This window comes from Pantherophis guttatus, chromosome 2 (genome assembly GCF_059756535.1).
Source record: "Pantherophis guttatus breed Tessera chromosome 2, ASM5975653v1, whole genome shotgun sequence".
Taxonomy (NCBI): domain Eukaryota; kingdom Metazoa; phylum Chordata; class Lepidosauria; order Squamata; family Colubridae; genus Pantherophis; species Pantherophis guttatus.
The window spans coordinates 50218485-50240286 of record NC_142064.1 but is presented as its reverse complement, the minus strand read 5'-3'; the positions used below and the strand labels follow the sequence as shown (position 1 = coordinate 50240286).

Here is a 21802-nt window from a genome sequence, read left to right as displayed (position 1 = left end):
TTTTACATTATCAAATTCATTCATCTTCTCCTGAGGTTGGATATAATCCCTCTCTTGGGCACACATATGAAGTAATTAATAGTAAATAGTGAAGTTAAAACAATAACAGAAACCTTAATTCCTGTGCCAATTCAACATAAAGTTTTAAGATAAACTGAACCAATTGAAAATGTATATTATCAGTAGCTAATAGCTATCATAGAATTAATTCTTAAAATTAATTAATAACTGCAGTAGGCAGGAAACCAATCTCAATTCAAACTTTTGTGGATGAAATAAAACTTTTTGATGAGTGGTCTTCCCATGTATTGTTCAGGGAATACATTTTAAACTAGAGTGTTTCCCGATGTATTTAAGAGAAACATCAGACCCTGACTTTTGTTGGAACAAAAGAAACAAGGATACAGCTGAACTATGTGGTAAAATCCTGAATTTCTTACACTCAGGTAACTCAGACTTATTCTAAGTGAAGGCCAAATCTTAGGGGTTATTTGCCTTTAGATCAGTACCAGGCACTCTTGCTGTTGAGCTCTGTTGAAACTGAGATTATGGATCAAACCATGGCAATACTAGGAATGAGTGCAACTGTGGCTTTCATTACAAATGGCAATAACACTGTGTTTTGCCGAAAGACCAGAAACCCTGGGACCAAAAATGCTGGGAGATTTTTCTGCCTGATCCATTATCCCACAATTAATGAACACTGCTACTACAGCTCTTCTTTTCACTCCCGGCAACACATTTGGATTGGAGAAAATGGACAGAATATGGGTGGAAATAGCTTCTGGGAAAATTACATTCTTAATAGAGTAGCACTAGGCAATGTGGTGTCATTATTGCTTCCTCCTGGTCTTTTGTTCTCTGATTTTAATTCTTTTTAGATTTTAAAATTTAAAAGATTAAATAGAGAAAGGGCATACTTCCCATTTCCTAATTATTCCAAGTCATGTCTTTAGGGAGGCACTTGGTTGCAGCCTTGTGTTTTAGAAGTGTGCCTAACTACTTGGAGAAGAGGGGAATACGAGCAAAAACCTGGGATACGAAAGCAAAACTGCATCTGTTTGTGGCAGCAGCCACTCTGGAAATAGGCAAATCTTCTCCCGAAGGACTTATTTTGTCAAAACAAACACAATATCTCCATAACATTTTCAGTATGCATATTGATCTAAAGGTTGTAAGTCCTTGTGGTAGAATGAGGGGCTCAAGACAGGCTGTACTGAGCAAATATGGGCCCAATCCAAATTTAATTTATGATAAATAGGCTCATTTTGAGGAAACCTAGGAAAGATCATGTATGGATAAATTAAAGGTGTTTGCTATATTTTGCTATATTTACAATAATGTTATTCCCATTCCTTTCCCAACACTGGGGAGTTTCTCAGATTACCTCTTTATTCTTTCATGGCTTTCCTTGTTGTCCCAGTTACTGCTTCTTTCTGCTAGATGTTGAACTTTTTTGTCTTCCTGTTGCTAGGTGACATATTATTACCTCTTTCTTGTGACATGAAAGAGAAATATTAAATAACTAACTGCCAACTATCTAAATTAGTTAAAACATCTCTGCTTTAATATAAGTTCTTTTTTTAAGTGTGTTCAAATGGGAAACAATTAGGAACAATTACCGTACATGTAAGTATTATACTTAACTGAATAGTTCTAAGTAAAAATAAATATTTCTTTGAGCACAGCTTGACTTCTGATGTTTTAATGACACATCCATATATGATTTTTGGGGGGCTATAATATAAAAGGGATACATCACTTCATTTTAAAAAGCTGGGATTTTCTTCAGGAACCCTTTCCAAGTACTAAACAGACCCATGTATACTTAGTTTTCATATTCAGCCAAGTTAGAACTAATACCAATATTATATTTTGTTGTATTGTATTTATTCTTTATTTTATTGTGCCTTCTGTTGCTTGAATTTATAGTCTCTATTATTATGCTAAGACAAATTATACTGATTGAATTACTTTTAAATATTTTCTAATTAACTTTTTATTTCTTAAATCTGAAGCTGATCATATTATCCAAATTGTAATTCAGAACATAAATTTAGGCTGTGATTCAAAAAACTATTCTTGTTCACAAATAGGCAAAATTCACTTATGGTTGCCATACTGCAACTTGCAAAAGTGATGAAGAAGACTGTTGCTTTCGTTTAAAAGTTGTATTCTTTCCATTAGGGGAACCCAATTAAAGAAACTACAGAGACATCAGTTACATCCAAAAGTTTCATAGATTCAGAGGTTCAGTGAATGACATATTAGAAGTGTAGTTTTGTTGGGGCACTCGTTAGTAATAAATCCTGCTTGCTGCAGTGGTTCTGTTGTGTGTTTATGTATTCCTCATATTTCAACAATGGGATAGAATAGGCTTAAGTGGGACTGTTAACATTTTTAAAATGATTTGAAATAATTGCTTCATATCACTTGTGAGCATTGGCTACAGCCCTGAGCAAGTTTAGTGAATAGTAGAAAGGAACTGTGTTTACATAATGTCCAAAGCATTTCTTTCAAATCATTTTCAGAGCTTGCACAGCTCTCCTATATAGATGCATTGATATTTCTTCAGGTCCAAAACAGAGAAGCAGATTGGAAGAAGAGTCTATATAGAGGGTACATCACTGTGAAAAAAAGTTCCTTAAAAGTAAGAAAAAATATAACATTGTGAGTGTCATTTTGTTCTGAAATACTGTGAGAAATTTTCATGACTGCACAATGTTCAAATAAAGAACCATAAAAATACACCTTGTTCTGAATATATGATTAGAAGCAATTAAAAAGATGCAGAAAAACATTTCAATCACATCAACCTACATTAAGAGAAGAATTTGCTCTAAGAAAGATCTCAATGCAGAAAAAATATTTTTTCCTATTCACCTCTCTTACTTAACCGACTCCAGACACTCAGACTAATAGAAATGAAAACAATCACTCTATTGTCCATCACTCTCTATTTTATGAGGATTGTTCTTATTTATCATTGAAGAATGAGGTCAGAAAAGGAAGCCAGATTGGAAATCGCTGTCTAAATCTAATTTTTGTAAAACAAATCACAAATTATGTGTTGATTTTTCAAAATAGAAAAGAGGGAATGGCTATGTATGTAGGAAACTAGGAAGCAAGCAAACTAGGGACTTGGACCATATCCTCATAAGTGATTTATCACATCTTAAGTGTCTTCAAACCATGAAGACCAACAATTAGTATAGCAGTGACTGAGGAATACTATAAGATGTGATAAATCACTTATGAGGAAATGGCCTTGGTGTGATGTCTATCCCGCTGTTTCCATGACAATGAAATAAGACAAAATGAGAGAAATAGTCAGGGTAAACAAAGTAACTTCTCATACAATTAACAGATTCAAATTTTGTAAAAGGAAAGGGAGGTGGCAGGATAAAAAAAGCTATTCAACTTGTTCCTTTGAAGACATTTCACCAATTATTATTTTCTCCAGCCTAGACTTACCATACACGGAGTGTAAATATACAAATGGCCAGCAGATGGTAAGAATTTTTTTTTTTTAAATCTCTTTACTGCCATCTAGTAGTCAACAAAATATTTGCAACTATGGGAGACCTACCCCAACCCATAGCCATCCTTTCTTTTAGGTGAGCTCTTCTAGTAAATATACAAAAGAATGAAGGCTATTGCTTAACGCATTGTAAGCCGCCCTGAGTCTCTGGAGAAGGGCGGCATATAAATCAAATTAAAAAAAAAAAAAATACCCAGATTTTGAGCATTTTTCTTCTGCTTTGTTTTTTCTTATATAGTCATCTTCTGAAATGCAACAAGCAGTAACAACTTTTAAGGATCAATTTCTCAGAGCAATGAGAAGTTCTAGAAGTGTAGCATTTTTCCAGTTTTGATTTTTTTGGAAGGATAAAGTATTTATCTCAGCAACTTTAAGATGTGTGGACTTCAATTCCCAGACAATTTTGGGAGTTGGTCCACACCTTAAATTTGCTGAGGTTGAGAAACTCTGATCTAGAAGATAATCTATATCAGGGGTTCCAAAGTTTTCTCATCACATCTCCCTTTAATCTAATCTTAATGTACACACTTCCCCTAAAAATCCAAATACAAAAATGAACATATGTGAACAATGAAAATGTAATGAAAAGTTTATTCACTCACACCTTTCGTGGACTCAGCCTGCACCTCTTGAAGGGAGGCACACCTTCACAATTTGGGAAACCCTGATTGATAGGCATTATCAATTTGCAGATTCAAAGTCAGGTCATCATTTTATTTTAATCAAAAATGTATTATGTAGATCTATGTCCTTTGCATGTATTTCAATTCTGGATCCAGCTGCACTCAATCTTGGTTCATGTGAACACCCAATTATTATTTTTAAATTATCTAGCTCTTGATGTATCTTAGCAAATTGCAGTTTTTTTCATTTCAACATATAGGGATTTAATGTTACTAACCAGGTATTTACATTCTCATGCAATGTACAGATAGCTTTATGGATAATTGCTATTCTCCCCCCACCCCAACAACCCCTAGAACCAATCTCTAAGCATATTTTTTCATGATTTGATTCCATCTCAAAATATAATTTACCATGATCAAACTACGTAACGTTACCTATGGATGACAATTGGGTGATATGCAGAGCAGACTGTTCTTTAGAAGTTCCACCCTCAGCCTGTGATGTATCAGAAGTCATAGTGAACTTTTCCAGCTGAATATCAAGAATCTCAGCTGCTTGAGATGTCATCCATCAACATAAGCTGTCTTGAGATGTTATCTATTAATATAATTCTTCTATGGAGGAAGGATTTAGAATGACCTCATCATCAGAAAAGATAAGACTTTCTTTGTCTTGTTTTATGAGGCATAATTAAATTTAGACTTTCTTTAAACAATATCAAGATCAAAATGTATGTAACAAGTTTTTTTAAAAGCAAAAAGATAACTCCCCCAGTTCAACAAATTAAACAAAGAGAAGAAAGACAAGTTAGCCACTAGGATCTCCATGCCATAAATCCACTTTTGGTAATTGGTTCCACCATCCAATTCTTCTTACCATAGATAAATGTTTCTTAATATTTCTTAATATTCTAGAATTTGTTAGCTATCCATCTGTACTATTATGTACTATTATGAGCTTCATAGTCTTATTTCCAAGTAGGATATATGTTTGTGACAAAATAACTAATTAGTTATAAACTTTAAAGCTAGTCAGACCCTAAGGCTAAAATCCTGGTAGAGTTGTTAAAAGCTGGCTATCTTTCTCCAAGATTAGAGCAGAATATCTACCGTATTTTCCGGCGTATAAGACGACTTTTTAACACATGAAAATCTTCTCAAAAGTCGGGGGTCGTCTTATACGCCGGGTGTCATTCTCCTGTAACCAGGCAGACCAGCCCGAAAGACTCTGACGAGCCTTAAATGGCTCTGGCGATCCAAGCTCTGACGATCCCAGCTTTGCCTGTTAATCAGGCAACTCAGCTGGGATGCCAGAGCCATGTAAAAGGAAAAAACTTTTTTCCTTTTACGTGGCTCTGCAAGCTCTGACGATCCCAGCTGAGTTGCCTGCTAATCAGGCAACTCAGCTGGGATCGCCAGAGTCCTGTAAAAGGAAAAAAGTTTTCCCCCTCCAGCTTGCTTACCTTAGCTGCTAATCGCAACGCTTGCCTTGCTTCGCTTGCCTGAATCCATTCCATCAGCAAGCCACTCCCTGCCTGCAATCAAGCAGACAGGGAGTTGTGGACTTCAACTCCCAGAATTCCTCAGCCAGCAAAACAAAGCTGGCTGAGGAATTCTGGGAGTTGAAGTCTACAAGTCTTAAAGTTGCCAAGGTTGGAGACCCCTGTTCTATTGGGTAAGTTTTTTTTCCCCTTTGGGAGCTTTAAAAAAATAGTTAATTGAGTTTTTTTTTAGTTGCTTTTTTAGACCTAGCCATTTAAAGTTTAGGAAGTTTTAAATTTAGTTTTCATATAAAAATAAAAATAAAATTTGTGCAGCTTTCTGAGATTTAGTGTGTTTCTGTAGTGTTTCACTCTAACTACACAAACATACAAAATCTCACAAAGCTGTATGTGGAATTTTGTGTGTAAAGTGTGAAAGCTGTTTTTTGGGGCTTTTTGTGGCTGTGTGAGGTTCCTGCTTGTTGCAGGGGCCATTTTGGGTCTAGCACAGCTGCTTTTACATTGTGGGTAAGCCTGTTGTGTTGTGTTGTATGTGTGTAAAGTGTGAAAGTTGTTTTTTTGGGCTTTTTGTGGCTGTGTGAAGTTCTTGCTTGTTGCAGGGGCCATTTTGGGTCTAGCACAGCTGCTTTTACATTGTGGGTAAGCCAGTTGATGTTTTTTAATTTTTATTTGGTGTGCATTGGAAGAGGGGTAGTCTTATACAGTGAGTATAGCCCAAACCCTGTATTTTAACAGGAAAAATCGGGGGTCTTATATGTCCAGTCGTCTTATACGCTGGAAAATACGGTACCTTTAAATCTACCAGACTTTTAGTGAAGAAAAATTAGGAATTTTTTGTCTGTCCAGCACTTCTGTCCCAATTTCAGAAAGAGCAAAAAGGAATTCTACGAATGGAAAGGAAAATTAAAAGTCACATGATCCAAAGTTCTCCCATTCTCTGAACCTGTTTCCAAGACGTAAGACAATGTATTCGGCGTAACTAATTTCTCTTTTGTTGCTTCAGTAGCATAGAAGCATAAGGAGTCCAATGATGAAACTAAAAAGGCAAATGGGATTCCCTCCCATTTCCACTTCAAAATGTGGACTCAGCAAGAAAGAATGTTGTCCATATTGGAGTTTCTCACCTTCAATTTCTAATTTTTGTCTTTAAATTTCTGCAACAGGCATTTTTCTGTATTTAAAAAGAAAACACCATATATAAAATCTAGAAACAGTAAGAAAACATATACTACACTTGTAATCAGTTTGTTTGGGTAGCTGAGGCCGCTGGGGGTAGGCTGAACCTGGGGGCCTCCTGCTGGTGCTTTTTATGATACGTAGCTAGCATAGCTACCAGTAGTTACGATACATAGCTAATATAAACTCCTATAGTTTACAGTATATTTGTAGTTCTAAGACCATACCATGTGATAGACTGCTAGAATTTTGAATCTCATACCTTTTTTAAATTGGTTAATATAAAACAGTTTATGTCACTATATTGGTGACATAAGTTCCTTCAGTGCAATGACATGAATATGTTGACCTGTTGGCAAAACATGGAGAAAAAGACCTGAGATTGAGGAATACACACACTACCCATAGGGTCAGAAGGGATTTTTTAAAAATATAAAATTATATATGCATGTAGTTCTAATATTTCTATTCATGTATAACCATGGCAAAGGAATAAATATAAAAGCATGACTGGTTTCCATCAGAGATACGCTTAAAGACCAAAAGGATTAGTGAAGATTTAAATGTGATTAAAGGATCTGAACGCTAAATAGACAGCATTGGTAATTGCCCCTGCCCTGTGGAACATCTTCCTCCAAGATCTAGCAGACCCTCCCTCTCTCCTGGCCTTTTGTCAACCATTTAGAGGTTCAGCAGACCAGAAAACTAGTTATGGATACTAGATCATTATTATATGGTTACAATAACAGAATGTTATAAATCTGAATACTCTCCCCCTTATATTTGTGAGAATTAGGATGGAAAGTCAGAGACATTTTCTCTAATTCTATTCCTGCCCAAGTCTCAGATTTCTTTTATCTGGCCACTGGACTTGCTGCTGCTCTTCCTCTTGTTCCTGAAGGCTATTTTTTTAGCCAACAAAAAAAAGTTTCTGAAAAGGTGTCAAGACCAATCTTTCCCCACAAATCTTTAGGGCTTATATAAGTCTGGAAGCCAGAGAAACTCTACAAATTGTTTGGATATGTGGGGATATGTTGTGTTTAGGATGCCAGGAAATAATTTTACTTTATCCTATAAAACACTTTAGGGAATGAATTGAACATTTGTACACTTTGTTGGCACAATTTTTTTTACAAGAATTACCTCTCACGGAAGGTAAGAGTCACTTTTTAAATATTGGTGCTACAGGATGGTGCCACTATGAGAAACACTTCTTGGCAGATACACTTGGCTAATAGAAACTGTATCAGAGATTTGAGCCACTCTGGTGAACAGAATTGCAATGTCCTATCTGAAAATACTATTTGAATCATGTCCTGTATGGAGATGCATTTGCAGTGTGCAGAGTATCAGACTGGGCTCCCAGATTAAGTCTTAATTAGTTCATGAACAGACCCACCTAAAAAAAAACTACAACATTTTAAATTCCAAAATATATACAAGATGGGCTTATTTGCAAGTACAGACGATACTAATTTTCCCCCAACAAAGGCTGCTGCAGGACAAGGGAACGTCACAGTCAAAACAAGACCACTTGGAAGTCTTGTCATCCAGGTGCCACCTTCTTTCCTTGAGGGTAGCACCTTGAAGAGTGGAAGAAATACTTTCTACCATTAATGTGATAAAATGAGCCCTTTAAATTTACAATCCAAAATTATTAAGACTAAAATGCACAAAAGTGTACACATTCTGAATTATTCTAAACTCTTTAACAGGGAGACGTTTTTAAAAATGGTTGATTGGGAAAAAGGAAGAAAAGTCTTAAAATTTGGTAACAATGTTCATCCACAAAGTGAGTCGTTTAAAATCAATTTTAAGACAGAGATTGTAAAGTAATACCTTAATAATGATACAATTGTGTTACAGTAGATCCACCTACCATTTTGGGACAAAGAAAACTGTCTCAAATTTCTGCTGCAATACAATTAAGAATTTTGTGTGTGTGTGTTGTGTTTGTATATATGTGTAAATATGTGTGTGTCTTTCTGTGCCTATGTTGGAATATGGTAAGAGTTAGCCTAGGTATAAATTTTACAGTTTTGAAAAATTCTGCTCGTTTTTATCCATTCAATTTTTAAAAAAAATGTTTTTCAAGATTCAAGCACTCACATTTTCACTTCTTCCATTTTTTTATCCCAATTTCAAAAGGCTCCCACTGGCCCCCATTCATATCACTAGGATAGTTCTCTCCATAGTAAAGAATCCTAAAACATTCATGAACCCTTACAATTTGTTTCGTTTTTTCCTATTGAATATTTCTGTATTAAACTTGTTTTAAGAATTTTATTATCTCTGTAGTTTTTTAAATATAATGTACATTATTAGTTTATGAAGATACTAGATTCATATTTAAATTTGAATAAAAGTCAAGTTATACTGATAATACTTTAAAAACTGATGTACAACACCCCTTATTAGATAAGCTTTGTACAAGAAATTAAGGATTCAACATCTTCAATCTTACAGAACAAAAGGTACTTTATAAGAGAGCTGTCTTAATGTAATTTAAAATGCAAATGTTTTGGTTGAATAGAGTCTGCAAATGAATCCAGATTTCTTCAAGTTGGGTTGACAGCCTGGATACTTCTGCCAACAAAGTAGGCTCGGAACAAATGATTTTAAAATGCAACTAAAAAGAAAAAAAAAGAAAACATATGTTCATTTAAATGGCACTGACAGGATAAAAGTAAGAAAACTGAACTAGCTGATTGATAAAACCATCACATCACTATGCCTGTATTAGCTAATAAACTCATCAGCTGTCCTAAAGAGGATGCAAATTTCTAAATCGTATTAAAATCTAAGCATGCCTCATATATCTATCATGGAGCATTAATGTACATAACAAGGCATCTGGGAAGCAGCAGTACTGCAGATAATGCTAAATGCTGTTTAAAATTGCTCAATCCTTGTTTATAACAATGAAAATTGTAACATAAAATGGTTCTGTACTAAACAAAACAACTGGATTCCTTTGAGTTACAGCAGTGGTTCCCAATGTGGGGCCCACGCTCCACAGGGGGGCAATTTGATTTTTAATGGGGGCAATTGGAACCTTGTTTAAACCAAGTTAATGGTCTTTTAGGCTTCCTCCTGTGAGTAGGAGTTCACTTTTTGAATAGTAAGAATTATATGTCACAGGAGGGAGGGGTATCAGGATGTTTGAGATGCTTAGATGGGACATGGCCAAAAAAAGGTTAGGAACCATTGAGTTACAGTGAACAGCAATGGGGTCCTGTTGCTTGACCTAAAAGATCTCTCAGCGGCATCTACACTATATTATCCTTTAAAAGAAAAACTGTTTGCAAGTTTGTGTATTAGAGGCACAATTCTGCAATGGTTCCATTCCTTCCTAAGTGGGTGGTTCCATTTAGAATTTTTGGGCAAGAAGCTGTCAGGCCATTGGGCATATCAGTATATGATGCTGATGGTTTGACCTGCTCCTTCACAGAATTTAATATGAACCTTTGAGAAAGGCTTTCTGTTGATGTGAAACGAGGTGGTTTCAATATGGTAAACATATCCAGTTATGCACTTCTAACCCATAAGTTTCGGCCATGTGTCTGAGAGTTGTGAGGCACTGGGTAAAACCGAACAGACTCTGACAGAATCACAGCGAGAAAGAGTTGCCATCAGGATGGAAGCCATGAGATATCATGGATATGCTATGTGTTGTTCTTGATGAGGTTGTACTTCTCATGAAGGAATAGGTGTGCAATCTGGGCCAGAGGAGTTCTCTTAGATTTGTGGCTTCTACTAAAGCAATCAACGAAGGCGATTTCCAGGAGAATCTTCAAACAGCTTCAGCTTGTCCTATAATTGTGACCTTTCTGGGTTCAGGAAGTAGTGAATAAAGTGGGCCATGCTTTTGTCACCTTTTAGTTAGACTACTTCAATTCATTCTACTCAGGGTTGCCCTTGAAGACAACTTGGAAACTACAGCAGCATTGATTGCCATTAGCCTTTTGGAACTAAATCAGGCTGGATCATTGTTCAAAGTTCATGACTTTTTTATTTACTTGTGATCATTTATTTGAGGTGAAATCTATGAAACAGCTGGGAGAGACAACCACACTCCCCTCCTGAGAAATCATTGGAAGATGCTAAAAGATAAAAAAAATAGCAACTCTCTCAGATCGGGATGACCCAATCCTGCTAACATTAAGACACATGTAAAAATGGTTTCGTCTACAAGGCCTCTGATGTAGAAATATCCACCAATGCCATTCACCAAGCTGCTGCATTGATTTTGTTTTTATAACTGTAAACTGCCTATAGTCTTGTGAATAAGCAATGTATAAATGAATTTATAACCAAAAAAAAAAAAAATATGTGGAAAACACTATTGGAAAAAAAAAAAAGAAAAGGCCAGATCTTTTAAGTTTTCAGTTTGCTAATAACTTTAATTTAAATTGTATTTGCATTTTTAATTAGTAGTTATTCTGACTGATCTATTATAAGAAAATGCTATATAAGTACGGTGCATATATAAATAAAAGCATTAATTTTTTCTTCCTCTTCAATCAAACACTTTCCCAGTAAAGTGAAAGCTGTATATTCAAAGATGTATTTACCTTTAGAAACAAGGCAAGGTATGCCTGAGCTAGTTCAAAGTCACACTTTGTGTTCAGCATTGTTTCAATCATTCTTAGGAAACTCTGCATCACCTCAATCGAGCCACCGCCATCTGGTGACAAGCCTCTCAGTTCTGTCTCAATATTAGATGGTCCCATGTCCTTCAGAATGCTCAGTGGAGGCTTATCTGTAAAGACATTAAACAAAGGTGAGAAGTATAGAAAATATTCTAGATATTTTAGATATCACAGAGACCCTGTCATATTTAATTTTAATCTATGATTTTGCTTCTCTCTCAGAATACTTACTTCATCTGGATTAGTTTACATATTGTTTTTGCAAGAAAAAATTAAAAAATCCTATTTCCAAGAGGCAACCCATTCCAAAACTCCTGGGTTTTTTTTTTTTTTGGGGGGGGGGGAGGGGAGTAGAACATAATACAGAGAACACACCCACATACACAAAATTAACAATGAAAAAATCGTATCTCTAGAAACTATTTGATAATCTGTCAATGGGAAAACACAACAGCTAGGAACCTCTAGGGTTGAGTAGCACCTCTTGTCCTGCTTTGTTACTACACGCACATATTGTGCTAGATAATTATCTGAAATGCGTGATCTGTACAGATTTCTCACATTCCTATCCAAACCTTTCTCTCACTAGCATTTTCAGTCCCATCCCTTCTTGTATTTTGCAAGCTGGTGTATTTTTGGCTCCCAACATATGTGGGAAAGCCATGATATGTGGGTGTTTATTACAAGCCTGTTGATACTCTAAGCAATGTACTTATTGTTGTTTTATTTCTGTTTTGATATTCATGTCTGTCGGGACATGAATTGCAGTCTCACAACAAATGTTGATAGAAAGATGGGTAGATAGATGGACAGACAGACAGACAGGTAGATATGAAGTTGCAAAGGCATATAGCCATATAGTACCAGTTATTTATATACATTTACACAATATGATACATAACAACTGCTCATAATTATGTAAGCATCATCAGAATGATATATAGTAGAATAAAAAGGACTCAACATGATGCAATATAATAATGACACTAGTTAGTTAAAATATATTAATTAAATGTCACTTGAAAATATATAATTTCCTTCTACATTTTTGTATCAGTGTAGAATTTTTTATTAGCCAAGTGTGATTTGTCTGCAATCCATAAGCTCTCAGAGTTAGAACTACCATCAAGTACACTGTCATTTCATATGAAAACTTACAGTTGCTACTTTTTAATGCTTCTTCAAGCTGCAAGTAGAACTCAGATTTTTGAGCCAATATTCCAAGATTTACCACTTTTGACTGGAATTAAAAAAAAAAATCACATCACTTATAAGTACATTCAAGGGTAAACATATTTTGATGGAATGTTTACAAATGTAAGTTACAAATCACAACAAATCAGTTCCTACAGGTGAATAATTTTTTCTCCTTCTGCTCACCTTCCCATATTCCGAACTTATTTTGAGAGTTATGTATGAGGAAGTGCAAGAATCCACAACAATGGGCTCAACAACAGAAGAGCTCAGCTTTTGGGGCACTACAATGATGTCAATGAATTATACTAAAGTTACCGTGAAACTGGCCCATTTTACTGTTGTAATTCATTAACGTAATATTAGTGGTTGGCTTCTATCTCATCATCACTATTCTTAAGAAAAATATATAATTTATAGGGCATGGGAAAGGCAAGGAAATTTTACTACTGACAAAGGACTCAAACGGAGCATAAAACATCTGTTTCAAATATAAGCCCCACTTTAATATCCAAAAATTATGCTGTTAACATATACTAAAGGTACAAGAGACCAGAACTGAAAAAATAAAGGATGCACCAAGACCAGGTAGTGCAAGTAACCCCTGATATAGCACTTAAATATCACATGGCTAACAGGAAGATATGATCAAGCTTATACCAGAACTTATACAGTTCTGAAACACTTAGGAACCCTGAGAAAAAAAGAAAAGACATTTAAAAGGTAAAGAAGTTTTTGAATAATCAATTCTTTTTACCTGCTGTCCATCAGTTTCATGCTCAACAGAAGCAAATTGTGGTATAAGACCAGGAAGAGTGGGAATGAAGAATGGTGCAGATTTTGGTACTTTGGGTGGCTCCTTGGGCTTGTTCTTTTGCTGTTAATGGGAGTTATCACATCATCACTGTCACATTTTATGTAAACCCAATATTTACATCATCATCATCATCATTATTATTATTATTATTATTATTATTATTATTATTATTATTATTATTATTTACATAAACAAACAAAATTATTAGCTTCCTTGCTATTAAAAACACTGAACCCATCTAAAACATTACACACAGAATAATCACAAATCAAAAGGAGATATCAGTATTTTGGAACTGTTACTATTATATTTTCAAAAATATTATGATTTAGTGAACTGCATGAATACAAGATGGCATTTAATTCTGCTTCACTATGTTAGTTAAACATTTTTTTAATTCCACTGGCACATTATCTCATAACTGGTTGTGTGGCTGAGACAAAAAAGTATTCCTAGGGCAAATAATGTTTTCCTAAAAAGTTTTCTATCTTTTCTGTTTTAGGGAAAGATGTAATTTTTGGTCCAACTCTATATATGATTACATTACTACTTTGTAAATGAAAATATTGACTTAAACATTCTCCTAACCGATTATTCTGAAAAAAGTTTATTATTCACAATGTTTAAAATAACTGTCTGACAATAATAGGAACAACTCCTAATAACTTTATATGCAAGTCATGAAATGGGTACCTTAATAATATCTAAACTGAGCAAGTTTTTCCATCTAGATTCTGGCAGCAAAGAAAGAGTCACAATTTTTTCTCCCAGCTGTTGTGGAGATTCATATTGTATCATTTCATCATTTGTTTCATCCTCTTCTGTAACATCTTCAATTTTCAATTGTAAAAGAAAAGCATAGAAACATTATAAAACACTAATCCAGACAAAGGCTAAAAATGTATACTCTAATCTTTACTACGACAGAATAAAAGCTTTCCCTGAAATTTATCATTTGCAGCTAAAATTAATTGGATGTGACTTATTTTGCAGGCATAGATCTACACAGACAATATGCCTTGTTGTTCAATTCTATCATATCACCACTATTTTCACCATGCTGGATGGGAAATTCTGGGAATTGACATCAATACCATTTAAAGTTGTTGACATTGAGAATTACTGCCTTATATCAATGAATTTTAGATTATACATAAGATCCTTGGTTTTGCATAATGATAAAATTATTAAAAATTTAAGTCAGTGCTTGGCTATCATCAATTTTGGCCATCTCTTAAACTGGTAATTGTAATTAGTGTAATTTCAGAGTTTTTACATTATTATTTGCTCCATTCTAGTTGAAAGGGAAAGATTAAAATAATAAAATAGCTCCCAATCTTTAAGTCCACTGCAATTCAAGATAACAAACATTCTAAAACTTACAATTATTAACTATTTCCAAAATAAGATTTCAAACGCAGCACTGTAACACAAGTGATTCATGATTTTCCAGTGAATACACTGTTTTACTAAACAAAAACTTTTGTAGTCAAGTTTTTGCAGTTGTAAAAACTTTAGACTAACAATTTACCTAGATCCTGTTATCAAAATAGATAGAAATACAGTATATATGTCCCAAATTATATTTATGTGAAAAAAACCAACAAGAAATTCCAAAGTGTTATATATTTTGTTAATGTGATACTCTGAAATTATTATTTCAAGGCCTGCCTCTATATGCATTACTACCTTCAGTTGAACAGGTACCAGGAAGTGTTGTAACAGACGGCTCATAATCTGATGGAAGAGGGCGCAAGGAAACAAGTGAAAACAGGGAACGGTTAGACCTAAAAAGAAAATTTAAAAAGCAATAAATAATAATGATATTAATAATAGTAGATTGCAAAAGGAAGCTTTACTTGGAACAACTTACATCCCGTGACAATATCTTTAACACCGTTAAGCAACATCTCTTTATCCCAGGTCCTTGGGAAGGACTTGATAGATGATTAAAAATGCCATCTATCTAAACATCTGACATATATTACCCATATAATAAATATTTAAACAACATCTGCTTATCTCAAATCCTTGGAAAGGACTCAATAGATGGATAAAATTTACAAATTTAGTCTAAATTTCTAGCAGACCATGTGATCAACTACAATATTAAATCGGTATGCCAATCATCTTTCAAAAACTCTGGAAGGGACTAAAATGATGCAGAAAAAAAATAAATATCTATATTTCAAATATTTCTTAAGGACGAAAGCTTTTACATTTCAATTACATTAGGAAAAAGGTTCCACCATACTTATCTGATTAGTAGCAACCTTGCAAACTAGAAAGCACTTTTTAAAAGGGAGAATCATCACATAATTGTGACTATACTGTGGAACAGTCCAAAGAATATAAACAAATCATTTTTAAAACAGAATTGCAAAATAAAAAACTTACCACAAGTAAATTCCAAGGTCATCTACATGACAGGAAGCAAGGAAATCTCCAGTAGGAGACATAGTAATGCTTACTGCTGCTGAATCTAGTAGGAAACAATCAACCAGGCTGCAAAAAAAAAATAAATTAAAAAAAATAAATTAAAAAATCCATTGCATAGTACCATTATGGCGAACCTTTGGCACGTGTGTCAGAGATGGCATGAAGAGCCCTCTCTGTGGGCACGTGTGCTATCTCCAGATGCTCTTCTGGTTTCTGGCGTGCACATGCGCACCAGCCAGCCGGTCTTTGCAGGTGCCAGAGCACCGGAAAATGGCCTGAAAACAGCCCGAAAAAACAACCTGAAAACGGCCCGAAAAACAGCCTAAAAATGGCCAAAAAAACAGGTATGCGCACACCCACCAGCTGGTCTTCGGGTTTCCGGTGCTCCGGCACACACACGCATGCACATGCGTTACAGTTTGGGCACTCAGTACCGAAAAGGTTCGCCATCATTGGCGTACACCAGTGCACACACACGCAAATAAATGGGTACCCCATTTTCATTCCAGGTATCAAATCTGGTCCGAAGGGTCTGATAGTGCGAAAAATACGGAAAAGGTCTTATCATTCCATTACCTGTTTGATGCCTTTTGAGAACTGTCTAGTTTAAAAATCATCTTTCACATCTCTCTTCTAGACTCAAAAGACTAAACAAGAATATATTTTGTAGCCTATGAGAATCCTGCAGTGTTAGTCTAACTGCAGCATTTAATTTTCTGTTAAACATTCTCTTTGTGATCTGAACTTGCGTTTTCTAAATGTGATTTGTCTTGCTTCTTATATTTGATTTTCCTTTAATCATTTGTGTTTTATTTGCGTGTTGTGTAGTTGCCAGAAAAGATAATTTCTTTTTGGTAAGGATAACTTAATTTATCCCTGAAGATTATTTGTTTATTTGCTTTGTACCAAGTCCTTGGTGTACCTCTATTGTACTCAGTCACCATTGTGCACCCAATTAAGAATTGAATTTTGTATCATTTTTATTGCCTAGAAACGTAAACAGTCCTTTTGATAACATGTTTTTAAAAAGCAGTACTGACGTCAATTTTGATATGATACAAGTAGTTATTGTATATGAAATGAGGTTTGTCAGAAACATTATCATGCGTATCATGTATTCACTGCTTTAATAGTGTTGAATTGTTTGCTATCTGTTTCTGTATCTATACACTACATTGATAATGCATTCGATATATAATGTAATGAACCTACAGCAGTTCCAAAAGTGTAATAAAATATTTTAATATTAAACTTAAAAATTCAATTTGCAAGAGATATTTCAGTACAGAATAGAGAGAAGGAATATGATCCCTGAAATACATGCAGATGTTATATGCTATTGCACATACAGTCATGTGAAAAAGAAAGTACACCCTCTTTGTATTCTATGATTTTATATATCAGGTCATAGTAAAAATCATCTGGTCCTTAGTAGTTCTTAAAAGTAAGTAAATACAACCTCAGATAAACAACAATGACATATTGCACCATGTCATCATTTATTTTACATAACTGTACGCTACATTAAATTCCCATATATTCTGAAGCACGTTTTGGAAGTCATATCCATTAGCAGCTTTCCTGGCCTTTATTTATTTTGCTTACATTGTGCAAAATGAAACAATTTACATTGCTATATCTTTTAAAACCAGAAACTTTTGTTATCTGAATTCAGATTTCAGACTTAAAATATATGGGGGTAACATATAAACTTCTATTGTAAAGCTTACTTACCATCCAGATGGTAGATCCCAAGTTCTAATGGTACAGTCCATTGATGCAGTTATTAGCCAACGGCCATCAGGACTGAAAGTCTACAAAAAATTGTAATTAAACTTTTATTGGGTAACAGTGACCTATTCATTGATAAAATTGATTTATTTTGGATCTAACTTATGGCATGTCTTATAATTGACCCAATTTGGTACCTGAACAAATTGTAAAGCAACCTCATTATTAATATTACAAAAAAAAGTCCCAATTTTTTTTATACTTTTAAGATTTGCTGCTCTATTGTTAGAAAGATATTTGTTCCATTCACACTTACAACTCATTAATCTAGAGCTCCGACAGTTCTCTTTGTACTGAATCATGCTTGACTGAACTTAGAACATCTATCCTTTTGAAATCTTTGCAGAAAACCTTGAATTCAAGCACAAAGTCAACCTTTTGGCTTGGATAAATTCCTTGTGTGCTATTTTTTTCAGGCAAACCTTTAGATAAAGCTAGATTCTTTACTGTCTCTATAATCTTTCAATGGCGTTAACTGTGGTGAATTTCTTTTTCAATCTATTTTCTCAACCAGTAGAGGTAGTCATTGACTTAGAACCACAATTGACACTGGATTCTTGGTCACTGAGTAAAGCAATAATTAAGCGAGACATCACATGATAGTTTCACTCAACAGGCATAATCCTAGCATTCCCAGTTGCAGTTATTAAGCGATCTCTTGGATTGTGAAGTGGATGGAGTGAAAGAGAGGTCTGCTGAACTATTTCAGCTCTATACAGAATTGAAATCCTTCGGCAGACAATTCTTTAAAAGTGAAAGGGCTGCCTGCTGGACAGTTTCACGCCCATGTGGAGCTGGTACCTTTTTGCTCTCAAACAGCTGTCTGCTGCAACAATTTAGTCCTGGCTGCTTGCTGGAGCAATTCAAGCCCTGAGTAGCTCTTTCTCAGAGAGAAGAGGAAGTTCTCTTAGCAGGCAGCAGCAGCAGCTTGCTATGTTTCCTATTCCCCACTGACTTTCTGGAGAAGATTGCAAATGGCGATCAAATAGTCATAGGATGCTTGGCAACTGGCTGTAAGTGCAAACAAGTTGCTAAGCACCTAGATCACAATCATGACTTTGTGTGTGTGTGTGTGTGTGTCTGTCTGTCTGTCTGTCTGTCTGTGTGACATTTTGCAATGGCTGGAAATGTTTTAGACTGTAAAGCATTCTTTCTGACGCTGTTGTAATTTCAGACCATTGTCAAATGAATGGTTGTAAATTGAATATTACTTGTAATTGAAGCAATGTCTTCCTCAAGTTCCAATGTGAGGATCACTGGCTGATCCACCTGTTTAAACTTTCCACTGTTCACTGTGTTGATTGTCCTGAATTTTTATAAGGTAGATCAGATTGTGTAATGAGAAGAAAATACAAAAGGCACAAAACTACACTGAAAAGCCTGGGGGTGCTAATCCTAGTCAGTAATGCTATCGCTGTAATTACACATATGATTTAGCCCTCTATGTTAATATGGCTAGAAAAAATGTGGACTTCCCCAGTTTTATATCTACAATGATGAGGAAAAAGTTTGTGAATTCTTTAGAACTATTGTAGTCCTATAATATCATAACCTGTGATATAGTCTGAGTTTTATCTAAGTCCTTTTAATAAAGAATTCTGGAAAACAGATAGCCCTCCCCCCTGCCTCTAAAAAACAATTGTAGTGAATCATTTCATGTTTTAATACATTGATCCAAAATTCACTATCACTGTTTGGAAAAGAAAAAAAAAACTATTTAGAATTAGAATTAACGATACCTCTAACATTAACAGCACTTGTTGACCAATTTTGAATGATTTTGGCCTATTCGTCTTTATAGAACTGTTTCAATTCACTGACATTTCCGATCGTGTCACAATTTGGTCATTCCAAAATGATTAATTTTTTTCTGTTTCAACGATTGTGCTGTAGAATTATTTTTGTCTTTAGAACTGATATTGTGATGTATTTATTTAAGCTTCATCTCCCGGATACCCCAACATTTTTCATAATCATAATCAGCATAATCAGCTGATACAATTCAGAATCAGTTGTCTCCTCAATAACTGCAAGCCACCTGTATTTTGAGATTGCAAACCATGATACTCTCACAATCTGGCTTTATGATTATGATGCTTTTATGTTTGGAGAAAACGAAAGTGTTTTAGTGAAACAACTAAAACACTTTCATTTTCTCCTAACATAAAAGTTTCTCATTAAATGTCAAAATTTTTTAGATTTGTCTCATCCGCTCACAGAAAATCATTCCAGTCGCCTGCTTGGATCATCCAGATGCTCACTGGCAAATTCAAGGCAGAAAGCAATGTAGTTTCCAGAGAAAAGTGAATTCTTCCTTGGTGTCCTCCCATATAGAACATTTTTGTTCAATGATATCCTTATAGTGGATTAATAAACAGTTATCAAGAAATGCAAGGGTGGCCTCCAGATCACTGGCTATACCCTAGGTATCCTAGCAACCTCTTGGAGTGTAGAAACTGTTGAGGGTAGCCTATCTTTGAAACATAACAATCCCTTTTCTGAGGTTCTGCGGAGATCTTTTTAATCATGTCTTGCCTGGCATTTAATGGTTTTAAATTTTTGCCAAATCATTTCTCCAACAGAAATTAAGATCTTATTGCAATATAATGGAAAGTTGGATATTGCATTAAATAAAAAACATTCGATAGATTTAAGTGTTTTTTATCAGGGCAACCTGGTCTACCCAAATACGGGATGGAGCATACTGCTTCTGCTTTCACCTTTCAGCCCCAATCCAGGAGCCTTTGCAGGCAGTCGATATAAATTTAACATCCGCAGGCAATATAAATTTAACATTGAATAGATTTGCATACAAATATGTTATTCGACAAATATGCCAAGCCATTCCAGTATCTATTATACTTACATGCTTCTATACAGAAATACAGAGAACTTTCACAAGCATTATGTTTAGTGTTAATTTAGAAATAGCAAAATCTAGATTACTTCAGAAAACACATCGTTTTCATACCGTTTATAATTTACAGTTAAAGACTCACCATGTCATTTATCTGCCCTTTGTGTCCTGAATATTTTCTCACAATTTTTCTTGTTTCTATATCCAGAACTTTGATGCCAAAATCATCCATAGCTATTCCCAGAATGCCACTGTAAAAATTTAATATAATCAAACGTTTAAAATGGTAAAAAAAACCCAAAACAAACCCTTGCATGATGCTCATTGCTGATGCTTCAACCATATTTCCATTTTTCTAAGAGAAAACCAGAGATGTTTATTTAGAAAATACATATGTTGAAGTGAACAGAATTACATTTTGGAATTTTTGCATAATGCAAATTGAAAGTTGGTTGCTGGATGTATTAAGAGCTTAATGGAAATAAAACATGCATAAGAATAAATGGAATACTTAGTGAATGACTCAGCATTGAGAGGGAGTAAGATAGGGAAGTCTGAAATTATTACTTAATGTTCTAATAGATAAGAATTATTTATTATTAATGTTCCTAAGAAGATTATTTAATGTACTTATGGTTTAATATATAAGGTGAGATCACAGTGTGTTGGCTGGGGCTATGAATATGTGTGTAGTTTTGCAATCAGATGGTACTATGTTCTTGGTGAGAAACAGAGAATGAATCTGAATATTAATGTATAAAAGACTAAAACAGTGCATAATGTATAATGATGTGATCAATGGCAAGTTATACATAAATGGCAAAAGAACTGAGCAAGTACATTAATTTGTATATCTTGGCAGAAAAATGACTGAAGGTGGAAGAAGTGCAAATCCAGGTAGGAAGACCGCAAGAAGTATGTGGCCCATTGCAACGAATAACTGTTTATCAGAAGAAGTGAAAATAGCTATAGATAACATGTTTTTGCCGCTTTGTCATATGGACGCAAGTGCAGTTTATGTTTTATTTTCTTCCATATTATGTCTGATTCTTGGAGACTGTCTGACAAGTCCCTGCAGTTTTCATGACAATGGTTAGCCATTGTTTCCTTCCTAGGGCTGAGAGAAAGTGACTGGCCCAAGGTAATCCAACTGGCTTTTTCCCTAAGGTGGGACTAGAATTCAGGTTTCTAGTATGATGCCTCAAGC

The 21802-nt window shown here is 34.8% G+C and overlaps 1 protein-coding gene and 1 long non-coding RNA gene across 2 annotated transcripts in view; one reads left to right on the top strand and one right to left on the bottom strand.

Moving 5' to 3' along the window:
• Positions 1-9114: 9114 nt before the first annotated feature.
• Positions 9115-21802, bottom strand: part of WDR36 (WD repeat domain 36) — a 36255-nt gene continuing 23567 nt past the window's right edge. The window contains exons 15-23 of the mRNA XM_034432746.3: positions 20738-20846; positions 17682-17761; positions 15906-16013; positions 15198-15295; positions 14202-14338; positions 13449-13568; positions 12656-12737; positions 11420-11607; positions 9115-9474 (exon numbers count right to left, since the gene is read on the bottom strand). Of these exons, the coding sequence (XP_034288637.1) occupies positions 9325-9474; positions 11420-11607; positions 12656-12737; positions 13449-13568; positions 14202-14338; positions 15198-15295; positions 15906-16013; positions 17682-17761; positions 20738-20846 (1072 nt within the window). The 3' untranslated portion in view covers positions 9115-9324. The remainder of the gene's footprint in view (positions 9475-11419; positions 11608-12655; positions 12738-13448; positions 13569-14201; positions 14339-15197; positions 15296-15905; positions 16014-17681; positions 17762-20737; positions 20847-21802) is intronic.
• The window catches only part of LOC117674635 (uncharacterized), a 28629-nt gene continuing 18382 nt past the window's right edge, over positions 11556-21802 (top strand). The window contains exons 1-2 of the long non-coding RNA XR_004593924.3: positions 11556-11628; positions 21458-21492. This is a non-coding gene — a long non-coding RNA (uncharacterized LOC117674635). The remainder of the gene's footprint in view (positions 11629-21457; positions 21493-21802) is intronic.